This window comes from Phaenicophaeus curvirostris, chromosome 12 (assembly GCF_032191515.1).
Source record: "Phaenicophaeus curvirostris isolate KB17595 chromosome 12, BPBGC_Pcur_1.0, whole genome shotgun sequence".
Classification (NCBI taxonomy): domain Eukaryota; kingdom Metazoa; phylum Chordata; class Aves; order Cuculiformes; family Cuculidae; genus Phaenicophaeus; species Phaenicophaeus curvirostris.
The window spans coordinates 14,576,313-14,591,239 of NC_091403.1; the positions used below are offsets into that span (position 1 = coordinate 14,576,313).

The 14,927-nt window shown below is 39.6% G+C and overlaps 1 protein-coding gene across 2 annotated transcripts in view; it reads right to left on the reverse strand.

Moving 5' to 3' along the window:
• Nucleotides 1-324: 324 nt before the first annotated feature.
• Nucleotides 325-14,927, reverse strand: part of DENND4A (DENN domain containing 4A) — a 54,471-nt gene continuing 39,868 nt past the window's right edge. For both annotated transcript variants that reach the window (XM_069866377.1, XM_069866378.1), the window contains 12 exons: nt 13,279-14,372; nt 12,256-12,466; nt 11,039-11,133; nt 10,120-10,295; nt 9,871-10,017; nt 9,206-9,416; nt 8,706-8,960; nt 8,064-8,181; nt 7,890-7,916; nt 7,250-7,412; nt 4,309-4,373; nt 325-4,080 (listed from right to left, as the gene is read on the reverse strand). In XM_069866377.1, coding sequence (XP_069722478.1) covers nt 3,944-4,080; nt 4,309-4,373; nt 7,250-7,412; nt 7,890-7,916; nt 8,064-8,181; nt 8,706-8,960; nt 9,206-9,416; nt 9,871-10,017; nt 10,120-10,295; nt 11,039-11,133; nt 12,256-12,466; nt 13,279-14,372 — 2,699 coding nt within the window. In that variant the 3' untranslated portion in view covers nt 325-3,943. The remainder of the gene's footprint in view (nt 4,081-4,308; nt 4,374-7,249; nt 7,413-7,889; nt 7,917-8,063; nt 8,182-8,705; nt 8,961-9,205; nt 9,417-9,870; nt 10,018-10,119; nt 10,296-11,038; nt 11,134-12,255; nt 12,467-13,278; nt 14,373-14,927) is intronic.

Genomic DNA, 14,927 nt, shown 5'->3' on the forward strand with positions numbered 1-14,927 from the left:
AACAAGATAGATCTGGGGTTAGAATAGCACACTGCCCCTAATAAAAGTTAAAACCAGGCGTGAGAAATACTACAAGAAGTTGAACTCTTTGAGTTTCGTTTTCATCCTGACACTAATCTGCTATTTACAGATTACCATTTCCAGCACTAATTCTTGTTGTCAGCAATCTTCGACGTAAGCCCTATGAAAGACTGCCACTGACCTCAACAAACCTGAAAGGTTTACTGTGAAGAATGCCTCACGTGTGCAAACAGTGTAGTTAAGAGTCGCAGACACTTCTATCATTCTAATCCAACTAATAAAATGTTAATGACAATAACCAGAAAGATTTTAAGCTTTTTATTGTCTCACTGTAAAACATTTTTGGAGGAGACAGGAAAAAAAAACCCCTTAACATCATGAACACTGACTTTGCATATTTTAAAGGAACTATAAACCAAAGCAAACATCCAACACACTGGGTCTTAGTAAATAAAATTTAAACATTACATATTTACAAATCTACAACCATTCATTTAAAAAGTGCTGCTTGCAGACTAACAAAGTACCATTTTTAAATCCCAGTGAGATAATATCCAGAAATACCCTCGCTTATTACTATTTGCATCTCCCATTTGTTACAGAAAGATTTTCCATGCAGGATTTTTCTCTTTCTTGGGATACAAATCATTTAATTTACCAGCTGAAGTCTAATTCATCAGACTGTATCTGTATCAAGAGCAAACCACCTCAAAATGGGAAACAGCAGTGTCAGAGAAACAGCACAATTCCTATTCACATTTCAGTATTTAATCTCCAATAATTATTCCAGTGGAACCATAAGTAAAGCAAAATATATATTGCACTGCAAATGTAAAACCTTTAAGGTTTTTGACATAAGCATTATTTAATACACAAAAGGAGAAAATTCAGTTCATACAAAATTTAAATTGAAAATAGGTCTCATTTTATTTATTCATCTTTGCGGTACTGGAAAATATACTCAAATTGCTTTTCTAGTAAAGGACAGTGAGATTTGAAATCTGCTTCAACACTGAATTGTATGATGCTTAAAAATTATCCACGTCAGGACCTACATTTTGAACATTATTATGACTGGAATGAAGAAAATCTCCCACTTAAAGTACTATTACAACTATGTTTTATTATATTATTTCTACCGTGGACTGTCTCACAACAGACTTTAAAACCAATTCATTAAATATAATGATTAAACTTGATGAACTACTACCTGATAGAATAATTTGAAAGCACACCCAAATAAACATCAGCAATGCTTCAGGAGTGCCCCACAGTAAGATCATTTGAAGGATGCATATACAATCCTTTCCACGGTACACTATATACTCTTCTGATAATACTGGCAGGACTGTTAGTGCTTGAATGTAGTCACAAACTTGTTGGTTTTATACATCTGAAAAGAGTTGGAAGTGCTTACAACAAAGCTGGGACTAGAATGAGGAAGTGGGCCACGTATCGCAAGTGTTGCGCCTATTCCACGCACAGTTTGCAGTGTCACGTCCTAGTGAGAGGTGGTTAGAGACTGGGCTCAGTCGCTCCTGCCAGACTAAACTAGGAAGCGGAAGCTTGCTTCATAGCACAGCACCTCTAACACACCACAGCAGCTCTGGAAAAACCACTTGCCCTCCTTCATGGCTTGAAGGTCCTATAAAACAGTGGCTGCCCCAAGAGGCAAATGATATGGGACATGACTGCAGAGAGTTAGGAACTCTACCTTATACGCAGCACAAACATGCATGAGTTTATATACACAGCAACTACTGTATCCAACTTTTACTTGGAAAATACAGTGCACTTACTGTACAGAGCAGAGCACACATGCACTCTAGTAGGTACTTACAATGAATATGTTAAAAAAACCCAAAACCAACAAAAACCTTGGTGTTTTTCACACTGGTTCAGAAGAACGAAAGGGCTATGTGTCCACCCTACACTGATACGCTGTGTAGCACATACTTGGGTAAAAAAGGTGGCTATAGTTCATGCATGAGGAATACTTTACAAGCACGGCAGTACAAAAAGAGAGCATCGCAAATGGTTAAAATAAATTAAAAGTGAGAAATGTTGGTAAGCGTAGCATTGCCAGCTCAACCCTGGGGGTGGGGTGATACTTTCAGAAAGGTCAGCTACATCCTTTAGCAGCAAATTAGAGAGGATGTACTACCCAATGACAGTCGTATCCAACAAGACCACGTCTTGCCATTAGCATCAGCGCACACCTGCAGCTCTACAGCTTTTAAACCTTCTCCTTAGGGCAGCATCTTCTGACTACTTTAGAGAGGTCTACAAGGAGCTTACATAGAGCTTCATAGCAGCGTTACTTCTCATTCAAGCCTCTAAGAGGCTCACTCTATTTCATTTAATAGAGTAAATGTGAGCATTGAAGTTTACCTCCTTTCTGTCTGACTAAATATTGCTGTATTACACTTGCAAACTAACAGACTTTTAAGAATACCTATTGGTAGGCAGACCAAAATATAAAATTTACTGTAACAGTCAAATGTTTCAAAGTATTCTAACAGCAACAACTAAAAGAAATCCGAATTGGAAAATCATTAAGGTAACTATTTGTCAAAGCACAGTTTAATTTGTTTAGGTGTTTTATGCAACTCAATGTCTGTTTTCCCACCTGCACATGAGACTTCTGATATTTGTAGCCTACTTTCTGGAGAGCAGCCGCTACGTGACTGAGACTACAGAACATTTTAAATCTCTAGAACAAGAAAACATGAGACAAAAGACATGACTGCAGCACAAGGACTGACATAGTGTTTTGCTTCACAGAAAAAAACTCAGTTGTTTTGCCTGTGAAATAAGAGACCAAACATTCCAAGTACATTTAATTTATGCACAATATGCCCCAATAAGCTACATTCCCCAAATATTCCCTGTAGCAAGTTTGCTGTATCTACTTTAGTTAAAAGCTTTGGATTAGCATTAAGTACGTGTCGTATTTACTGTGTTTCAAACACACCCACCAAGACTCTGACCAATGCATGTTTATGAAGAACTTCTTGCAGGCTGTTGTTTGCTTTGTATTACATCTGTAATGAGGTCATACTAACAAATGCCAACAGCTGAGATGGACTGATTCTATAACATAACCTGTAAGACACTTTCTCTTTACTAGGGAGTAAAGGGAACAAGGAAAGGAAGCGAAACAGATGTCTCCAGAAGTGTTTTACAGGGACATAAGTGTGTTCATCAGTAGAGTTTTATGGAAGCTGACCATACCTTCCTTCTGATACCTGTGGTAACACATTTTCCATGTATGCATAAGAGAAATCCTGTATCTAGAGCACTGTCTAGGTGAAGGTCAATGTTTTTATTCTGCTTGAAAGCCAAATTGCTCCTCAAAAAGTAACTGGACAAGTTACTATAAATAGCAGTGTACTGCAAAAAAAAAAAAGCGTTGTATTGGTTATGCAGCAAAGTCCATTTAAAATTCACTTCAGTAATTTTAAAAAATTAAAAAAATATCAACTTACTATAAACAATTTAAAATATGTATAATACAACTTTGTATGCTCTTCATAACATCGTGAATATTCTATGTAAACAATAGATACTGAAGAATTTACTTCGCTCATATTAGGTTCAGTGCATTGTTTCTGTCCACATGTAATTTTTTTTTTTTTAAGAAGGGAACTGTAATACGTTGTCCCAAGTTAAAGAACTGATTTTGATTAGAATCTTCCTTTCCACGCATCGATTTGCAGAAAGGATGAGGGACAAGGAAATTATATTTGGCCCATTTTTCACTCTGTTCATTTCCACATTTGTAGATAGGCCTAATTTTTCCAAGCCACGGTCCACTCGTACGTACATTCTTAAACACTGAAGACTGAGATGTTCCTTGTGACTGAAGTGGTTATTTTACAGAGGTACATATCATCGATACCACCTCTTTATCTCAGTATATTTAAAGATATGGTTCTCCAAAAATCTTTCTGCATTCCATCACTCCCGTACTCGGGGGTCTATCACAATTATGAGTATTCTTCACCTGATTAGCTGTGAGACGATCATAGGCCATTTTGTACTCTCGGTCAAAAGCATCTGCAAAAATAGAAAAACAATTTCTACATACCATGCTCAAAACCACAATCCAGATACAATGACAATATGCTTATCAACAGAATATAAGTGTACAGTCCTTTTTATTCAGCACTTATCATGGAGTGGCACACATCTAATCTATAATTCATTTTTGAGGGGAGGGTAGCTGAAAAACTAGTTTGCACACATCAATCACCTGTGCGTATTTGAGTAATTTATAAAACTTACCAATATCAATGTTATCTCTTCCCAGGGCAACAAGCGAAAGAAATAGTATTTCTCTATAAAGGCTCCTGAAATCATAAAGGAAATGTTAATTTATATGTCGCTATAATATCCCACAAAACAATCTATGTTAAAAACAGATAGAAGCATTTAAAGATAAATTATTTTTTAAAAGTAACATTTTGCACATAATTTGACTGCCATCTCCAAAATGTTGTCATTTCTAACTTCTGGAAACTGCCCTGGTCTCCCCACACAGAATCACAGAATGGTTTGGTTTGGAAGGGACCTCAAAGCCCATCCAGTCCCACTCCCTGCCATGGGCAGGGACACCTCCCACTGGATCAGGCTGCCTTAAAGCCCCATCCAGCCTGGCCTTGAACACTTCCAGGGATAGGGCAGCCACACATTCCTCACACAACCTGGGGGCCAGGGCCTCCCCATCCTCAGTGGGAAGAATTTCTTCCTGATGTCTAATTGTAGGCTGGCTGAGGTTGCGCCCATCTACAAGAAGGGTCGCAGGGAGGATCCAGGGAACTACAGGAATGTCAGTCTGACCTCAGTGCCAGGGAAAGTCATGGAACAGGTGGTCTTGAGTGCTATCATGAAGCACATGCAAAGAGAACCAGGTGATCAGGCCCAGTCAACACGGATTCACAAAAGGCAGGTCTTGCCAAACTAGCCTTCTGTGATAAAGTGACTCGGCTACTGGATGAGGAAAAGGCTGTGGATGTATCTTCCTGGACTTCAGTAAAGCCTTTAACACAGTTTCTCACAGCATTCTGCTTGAGAAACCGTCAGCCTCAGGCCTGGACAGGCGCACACTCTCCTGGGTGGAAAACTGGTTGGATGGCCGGACCCAGAGAGTGGTGGGAAATGGCGTTAAATCCAGCTGGAGGCCAGTGACAAGTGGGGTTCCCCAGGCCTCAGTGCTGGGTCCAACCCTGTTCAATGTCTTTATCAATGACCTGGATGAAGGCATTGAGGGCACCCTTAGCAAGTTTGTGGACGACACTAAGCTGGGTGGAAGTGTTGATCTGCTGGAGGGTAGGGAGGCTCTGCAAAGGGATCTGAACAGGCTGGACCGCTGGGCTGAGACCAATGGCATTAGGTTTAACAAGGCCAAATGCCGGGTCCTGCACTTGGGGCACAACAACCCTATGCAGTGCAACAGACTAGGAGAAGTCTGTCTAGAAAGCTGCCTGGAGGAGAGGGACCTGGGGGTGTTGGTTGACAGCCGATTGAACATGAGCCAGCAGTGGCCCAGGTGGCCAAGAAAGCCAATGGCATCTTGGCTTGTATCAGAAACGGTGTGACCAGCAGGTCCAGGGAGGTTATCCTCCCTCTGTACTCGGCACTGGTGAGACCGCTCCTCGAATCCTGTGTTCAGTTCTGGGCCCCTCACCACAAGAAGGATGTTGAGGCTCTGGAACGAGTCCAGAGAAGAGCAACCAAGCTGGTGAAGGGGCTGGAGAACAGGCCTTATGAGGAGCGGCTGAGAGAGCTGGGGTTGTTTAGCCTGGAGAAGAGGAGGCTGAGGGGAGACCTCATTGCTCTCTATGACTACCTGAAAGGAGGTTGTAGAGAGGAGGGTGCTGGCCTCTTCTCCCAAGTGACAGGACAAGAGGGAATGGCCTCAAGCTCTGGCAGGGGAGGTTTAGGCTAAACATTAGGAAAAAATTTTTCACAGAAAGGGTTATTGGGCACTGGCAGAGGCTGCCCAGGGAGGTGGTTGAGTCACCTTCCCTGGAGGTGTTTAAGGCACGGGTGGACGAGGCGCTGAGGGGCATGGTTTAGTGTTTAATAGGAATGGTTGGACTCGATGATCCGGTGGGTCTCTTCCAACCTGGTGATTCTATGATTCTATGAAATCTTCTCCCTTCCAATTTAAAGCCATTCCCCCTCATCCTATCACTCAATGCCTTTGTAAAAAGCCCCTCCCCAGCTTTCCTGGGGAGTCCTTTTCAATACTGGAGGCTGCTCTAAGGTCTCTCCCCTGAGCCTTCTCTTCTCCAGGCTGAATAACCCCTACTCTCTCAAGCCTGTCCTCATAGTAGAGGTGCTCCAGCCCTCAGATCATCTCCATGGCCTCCTCTGGATCCATTCCAACAAATCCATGTCCTTATGTTGGAGATTCCAGAGCTGGACACAGGACTCCAGGTCTCACAAGAGCAGAGTAGAGGAGGATAATCACCTCTACACATACAGAGATCACTTATGGTAGGTCCTTGATTCTACTTCCAGTCTAAAGTACGTGCTGAGGGCACTCAATCAAATTCCACCAAATTGGACAAAGAGGTCAGGAGCTAGCTCTTCTGCATTACTACACTACCTTGAAAAAGCAGACAGACAAGCAAATAAACACCTTGTCAATGCACCAGCTGTTGAAAAGGATGCTGTATATCTCATTGTAAATATAAAGCAGAAAATCCAGGCAAGAAATAAAAATTCATAGAAAATAATTTTCACTAATTCCACTGCTAATGGAATAAAACCTTCTGAAATGATACTTCTTTTCTTAGCTCCCCTTCTTTTCACTATTGGAAACTTAAAAACAAGCAAAAAAAAAATCCACCCATGGACCCTAGGAACAAGTTTTTTATTACTAATTTAAAACCCATAACATTTAATAACAAAATACACACACACATTCCCTACTTCATTTCCCATCATTCATACGTACGATGAAAAAGAGGTTGCTGTAAAGGGGAGGGGGAGAGGGAGAGGAAAGGGTGAAAATTAGTTTCTCCAATTTTTTTCTAAACTAAGTTTGAGAAAGTTATCAGAAAAAATAAAAATATTTACAGGACTGAGTGATAAACTTCAGAACACTGCTGAAAAATAGTGGTTTTTTTCTTTAATAAACACATTATGAAAACAGAATTCGTATTACAATAGCCTTATTGTCCAAGCTTGCTCCAGTTAGGGATGTTTGTATTCTTACCGCTGCCTTTTAATATGCGGCCATTTGTTCAGTCTCTCCAATATCTGACTCATTGGTCCGTACACATCATTCATCTTAATGCTTTTCACCATACTTCTCAAGAGCTCCTGATTAAAAGAGTCGTCATCTTTTTGCAGTAAATGGACCATCGGGTACTTCTGGGCTGAAAAACATTAGAACTGCTGTAAGAATAAACACATTCTTTGTGTAGCAAGGAGAAAGTTATTTAAAAAGTTGGGAGGCTACACAAACTGTGAAAATATTGACATATATGTAGTAAACCAAGAGCAATAAACATCAAATCAAAATAATATCAATATAAGGAAACAAAAAGCACATAACAAAACCCAACAGCTACAATGGTCATGAGCTATTTTCAGGCAACAAAAGTCTTAGTAAGCAAATTCTAAAAATAAGAATATGAGCTAAGTGGATGAACTGTCAATGTAAGTTCAGTGTATCACAGAAACTTATTCCCTCTATTTCCTCCCTTCTCAATGAAGAAAAAGCCACTGGAGACATCAGTCAATGATTCAAAACAGACACTTGTTCAGGCGGTTTACCACTAAACACACAACCACCCTCCCTCCCAAAACAAGTCACACAAACTTAGAATAGCAATACCAAACTTAACACTCACTCTCAAACAAAAGAGTGCGATTTTGACCTGCAAGACAAAAAACAGTATGATAAAAAATCAGTTGTGTATCTTGCATGAACTATCCAAAGACATCTTTTTCTTTTTCAAAATGCATTCTTCAGTTTCTCAACATGAAAATTGTTCTTTAAGAAGAACACGCGAAACAAAACTTACTTTGAGCATTCCACAAAATATACAGAGGCTGCCTTGGATCCTGATGCAATTTCATATTGTCCCATAGCATCTGAATAAGAACATATTTACTGTCCTCTGACATACAGTTTCGTGGAATCTGAACAGGAGAACGCATACATAAAGATGTTTTATTATGAAGTCATGCCAGCGGACCTCGGTATTTAAAATGCATCTTCAAATCTATAGCTCTCATGGTAAAGAGCTTTAATATTAAGCTACACTAAAAGCAGAGAAAGCCAAATCTGAACAGGGTATCAGTGACGTAGCAAATAAGTATTTTACACATCTTCCTACGCTCCTAAAATCATTACTTCCTCTTCTTCCTACTGCTCAACTACTTGAACTGCAATAAAATCAGTTAGAAACTCATCTTCTTTGTAAATAAGAATTGCAAATTATAGTGTGAGTAGTAATAGCTGAACATTTAGCCCACACAAGTATTGCTGAGCCCAAGTTCCAGAGTTACACATATTCTCCTTCAGTTGACACATTCTTTATCAATTCAGGACTGGGCCCAGCACATTGCAAGACATTTCTAAGCCTTACTGAATTATCTAATGACTTCCTATGTGTGAAAGCAAGCATTTCTCACATGTCAATATTTCCTATCTTATTCCATACCTTGGAGTTTTTATTACAGTGCTCAGAAGAAAGTATTAATCCTGGTAAGTTGCTAGGCAAGTCCAAGCGTCTGAAATACCACACCAAATTCCAGAACACAATGGGATGATGATCTACAAAGTCTGCCACTGTTATTGCATGATCCCCTTCATTTTCAAGTAAGCTTTCAAGCTCTTTCCATACCACTAGAGGACTGAGATAAGGAACTGTGATAGGATCAGGACTAGGTAGGCGCCATTCCAGGCCCAAGGAATCCTACAGTGAAAAATAAGAAAGTGCCATTAGCTGGAATGTAACCATCTTTACAAAGTCTTATGAATGCTTTTGCTCCCCATAAGATACATCAACAACTAAAAGCTACAAGTGGTATTAAAGAATAAAACCTAGTATTTATCGTAATTTGGGATGGTTAATTCTGTTCTCCTAATAAATGCTGTTTCATATTCCTCTAATCTATTGCATGCTTTGAAAAAGGACATTTAGGTAGAAAAACTACACACTGTTGGTCCTTGCAAAGTAGCAGGCAGGCTACCAGTAGGAACGATACGGCTGATCTTCTGGTTTTCCTTCTCATCTTCTTCCAACGGACTGAAAGTACTAATACTCCTTGCTACAGGGTGACTTGCACATTCCGACACAGAGGTGTTTTGCCTTCTTCCTGAGGGGATCTGGATACTTCTGGCGCAAATATTGTCATGCTGCTGAGGTTTGCTAGAAGGGGAAAAAAAAAGTCAAGAATCTCAGGTTTTGTTTTACTTTGGGTGCTCAGACATATACACAGACAGAAATAAACCAGAAATAATCAACTTGACACCTCAAATTCTACCTTGTCAGCCGTCACTACACTCATTCATGTTACTGTGCAAGTTTTATTCCCCTTTGCACTGATAATGAACACAAACATCCTGAAAAGAGTTCGTGAAGCTTGCAGAATTACAGATGCTTACATGAATTTTTACATTAGGGATGAAGTGGGGAACACCATGCTGAAAAAGCACGATGTAGCCAACTGAGATATAAGTCTCTCAGAGACAGCAAGGAGATCCTCTCTCAAATGTATTTCTTTTCTTAAGGTTGCACCCTATGAAATTTATCTCTGCTGATGAGGAATACAAGCACATACACAGGCACCTGAGAAATTTCTATGCAGAACGTGCAGGTTTACCTGTTGGAATTTATGTCCTCTTGAACAGACATCAGAGATGTAGTGAGGCCAACAGTAGCTGTGGTGTTACAGGACTTCCCGCTCTGACTGGAAAAAAGTGATGGCAACTGCATGTTTTCTGTAGAGGGGCTGGACTTCAGGAAATAACTGCAGGGAAAGCTAAAACTTAATATTATCAACAGAACCAACAAAACCCACTTCACAATCGTAAGCATTCAAAATTGAAGAATTTTCAAATAATGTTATTACCGTCCAGGTCGCCGAAGATCTCTGATTTCTATGCTTAAAAAAGGCAGAAATAGATTTCCACAGAATGGACATGTGGTATTGAGATTTGAATCATCTGCTGTCCAACCTGCCATGATTTCTTCATCATGAACCAAACAGTCACAAGTTCGACATCGTGAACAGCTTGAGATAAGGACCTGCATACAGCAGATAACACAACACCGCTATGACATTCTCAAAACTACTCTTCTTTGACAAAGCACTTAAAACTGCAGCCAAAATCTTTGCCCTTAGATGAATACTGCTCACCACTTGCATACCAGTTCAGCCATATCTGCTCCTAGGCTTTAGATTGGAACATCTGGGTTTAAACTTATATATTTCAGAACAACTATTAAATCCTAAATCCAAACTGCATTAGCAGTAAATGACTGAAATAAACATTATTGCCAGTATAATAAAAACACATATAAATATAATAAAAAAATATAAATGTAATAGAAATGAGGGGGAAAAAACGATGAAAACGACCAGCCACTAATCCAAATTGTCTGTAAAATTGAAAAGCAAAATTGTCTTTCTAGAAGTTACAATAAAACCCAGCTAGTTATTTATTCTGTATTTTTAAATATATAGTGCTATTCAAGACTTGGTGTTTCTAATTTAAACAAATTTAGCTGTGCAAGGGATTTAGATGCCTGAGTTCAACGACATCCAATTCTCCAACTCTTGAGAACTGCATCTTTAAAGACCAAAAGATGTGACTACAATAAAGACATAGCTAGAGAGGATATGAAGTGAAACCTACTCTGTCACAGAAACATCTGTCTTTCAGTGGATTAGTTTTAAGCTTTGAACTTTAACAGAGATTCAGACAGCATTTACATTATAAAACATATTCTTACAGAATATCAATTAAAATCAATAAATCATCCTGTACCTCCATAGCGTAGTTCTGAAACACACTGGTACTACTTGTACTGCAAGAAGAGATTAACTCTGATTTGTCAGGTAAAGGGAACTTCGAAAGAGAACCTGTTAACAGAAGAAATCCAAAGTATTACTTATTCGGAACATTTATTTTTTACTAAACTGCTTTTCTGGTCAAAAAATTTTGTGGTTATAAAATGTGTGATGGATGATGCAACAAGTCAGATATACTCAGACAGAAAGCAACATGAAGCTGGAGTGCAAGGCTTCCATCTGTCCAGCACCAACAACTGCAAAAATAAAATCTACCAACAAAGAATTTCCATATGTTCAGTTTTCTTCTTTTACAACAGTTGGTAGCTTGGAAACAAATTTTACAGATCAAGTAATTTGCACCTACAGTTTTTGTCTGGACAAAAGCTAGGCAAGGGTAAGAGGTGTTGCTTTGACTGCAGATAACCCTACCCCTTCTCTTTGCCACCCTAAAGGAGCCAGGCTCGCCTCAGCCTCTGGCTGCCCCGATGCCCTGGCCATGATGGCAGCCTCCACTGCCCCTCTCTGGTTCCTCCACATCCCACAAACTGGGGGGCCAAATCTGGGCACGCTTTTCTAGGTGCCAAGTAGATCTTCCTTTCATCCTTACTCTGCTTAACACACTGTACTCCATAATGACAGAAGTACAGAAATCAATAGAGTAGTCGCTGCAAATTACCTGGAGCGATTAGGAAAAATACAAGTACAAGGTCAGTCTGATAATTGGCTTCAAAAGTGGCTTGCAGAAAATGGTAACAATTTTCCAAAAAGGATTTTTATTACTTTTAGAAAACAAATCCAGACTAATAAAAATACTATTTGAAAGGGGTTTTTTTAGATGTTTTCTGGATCTGTACAGCTTACACAAAACCAGCTGATTACATGAACATTGAATGACCTAAAGGGTTTCTTATTTGCACAGTTGTACCATCCAAAAACTTACTCAGTGACACAATGTTACTGTGCAAGTTATACCACAAGAAAGAGCACTCAAAACAAGGTTCTACAATAAAAATATCCATACGTATGGCCATATCTGTACAAGTAAGCGTTTGCAGGCATGAGAAGAAAAATTTACTTCCACAAAAGGAACTAACAAGGATAATTCCAAACTGAGAATTATGGAAGAACAGCTTCTAAAACCGGAACTTTTTTGTTCAGATTGACGAATACAATGCAAAAGCTGCCTCTTACCACAGTGGTCAAATTGTTTTGATGAGCCATCGTGGGAAGCCGAACTTTCTAGGCTTGTCCTGCTGAGGCCAATTCTCTTAATTTCTGATGAGGTGTTCTCCTGAGGAGAAGCACTTTCAAAATCATTGCAGACATCTTCATCAGTTAGAGAAGTAGACTCTGAATCTAGAGCTCCAAGGGATGAAACGCTTGCTCGGTCTGAATTTTGATCCTGAGAAAAGAAAACAAATTCCACTGCGAAATGGAATGCAAAAATATTTCTGAAAATAAGAGGCAGCCTTCTTTCTCTTAGCAAATTCAAGGCATGAACTTCCCTTCTTGAAAAGTCACACAGCTCAGGTCTGTATTGAGAAGAAATATGAAACAAGGCGAGTTTCAGTCAGGGTTAAATAGCTACATCAGGATCCTTTCAAGAGACTCTCCGAATAAAAAGATTTAAATGAAAACAAACATTTTAATTTAGTCCCAGATGTGCTTAAAAGCACATTAAGACAATATACCAGCAGCAAATTGTCTCTCTTTTCGTTCCCAGAAACTGGGAATAAAATGAGGTTTGGTTTGACCTGGTAGCAGCAAAGAACTTCCTAAACAAATGACCTCAGTTCAACATGAGCCTTAAATCACTTTGGTAAGCAATACAAGCAGACTTCTCTTTCTCATAAAAGCTGTAAAGAATTAAAAAAAATATTAAGCATTTTTTTCTTTAGGTAAAGAAGGGAAGGCAGAGTATTCTTTTCTGCCCTGTCACCACAGCATTGTACACTTCGGTTTTCCCATTAAATATATTCTGAATCCAAGCTAGAGTGAAGCTTTGTTTTGTCCAAGATAATAAACTTAGTGTCCTGGAAATTCAAACACAAATTAAACAACTCCTAAATTAAATTAAAACAACTTAATGCACGATACGTGTCATTCAAATGGGGGATTCATCACATAGGAGCCTGTGATTAAACCTTTACAAAGATAATTCCTTAATTGCGGGCTGGGGGGGGTGGGCGGGAGGGAAGGATTATAAAAGTTTACCTTTGATGATGCAGCATACATTGTAAATTTTGAATACCACTTGCTAGCCTTCTCTGCAACCCCTTTTCCAGCAGAAAACATGCTGCTTTTCAGAACATCAAACTTCGGTGTCAATAGCGTATCCAAGTTGAATGACGGTGAAGACACAAGTGTTAATGCACTGCTTGCATCCTGTGGCCGTTCCTTGGCTGGGCTGTTTGGGGAATAAGCAGGGGAGGACCAAAGCCTGTCTCTTGGCTTTTCTTCATTTTTTGCATGATAACTCTTGGATTTGGTAAGACCAGATGGCCTTGGGGAGTTCGGGGGAAGGCTGGACCTCCTACAAGGTTGGATTACCATGGGGCTCTTTTTATTAGCATTTCTGCCACCATTGGGTTTTTGCAACTCAATGCTTGGGGCACGACTCGACAAAGGGCTGCTCATATTGTTCATGTACATGACTATTTCTTCGGCTAAGTCTCGCCTTGCAGATGGAGTAGAAACACTTCTATCATCCTCATCTTCCTCCTCTTCTTTCTGCTGTTCTGTCTCGGCAACCAGCAGGGACAGTGGATCAAACCCAGTTTCAACATCTGTCTTTTCAACTGGCTTTACTGGGAAACTGCTCTTTCTTTGCAGCCTTCTAGATTTTTCACTGGAGGATTTCACTGCTGTAGGTGTTTCAGGTTCTGCATCCAAGTCTTCCAGATCAAAGATAACAGGAGACTCTGTTTTATCTGTAAAACTGCAATCAAAAGCTGCATCTTCATCACTAGATTCTTTCTCCAGGCTTTCTCTCTTAGATCCTAAAGAGGAAGTTCTGATATTGAGAGTCTTTGGCCTAATATTTTTCTGTAATGCACTAGACAGGATTTTGGCATCAGCTCCTAGTTTTTCAACAATTTCTCCAGGGTTTGGTTCCTGATTTATTCTATTTATCATGAGTCCCACCAAGCTATCTCCACTCAGGTTACGGTTCCTGCTTTCCCATGATACTTCCCTTAAGTCAGGTTCCACTGCACTTTTATGTCTTCTTCTTAAGGATTTACTTTTTATAACTTCTGCTTCACTGGCATCCTCAAAAGATGATGTAAACAGCAATCCAACAGAACTCTCTGAAAAACACATGAAACAAGGTGATTTATTTCTCATTATACAAGAAAACAAAACAAGAGTGCAGAAGTATGCAAATTTGTCTCACCATTCAAACAGTTCATAACTTAGAGATGGAATTCAGTATCCGTGTGCTGGCCACAACCATAACTTTTAGAAAGGGTCAGACAATAAGTAATTTAAAAGAGGTCATGCATTAAACTCAAGTACTTTGAGAGACTCCATCAAGAAAGTCTCAGTTGTATTTAGTTGCCTCTTTTGGCGACACACTCCAGTATGAAGAGGTTTGGAAGCTAGGAACAGTAAAGATATCTAGGAAATAGCAAAAAAGCACACTACTTCCTAACTTGATGAATTAGAAATAGAGCGAGCAAAGGAGTTATGGTCAGAGAAGTCTCTATTGTTTTGCCAGGCTATAAAGATGCAGACTTTGAAATATGACACTACATTATTTTCAAGCACAGCTGACAGTATTAGAACCAGATCTAACTGCTAAAGGCTTGTGAAAATGTCTGAAAGTTTCTTTTAACTGTACCACCATAGAAACCTCTTAGCCA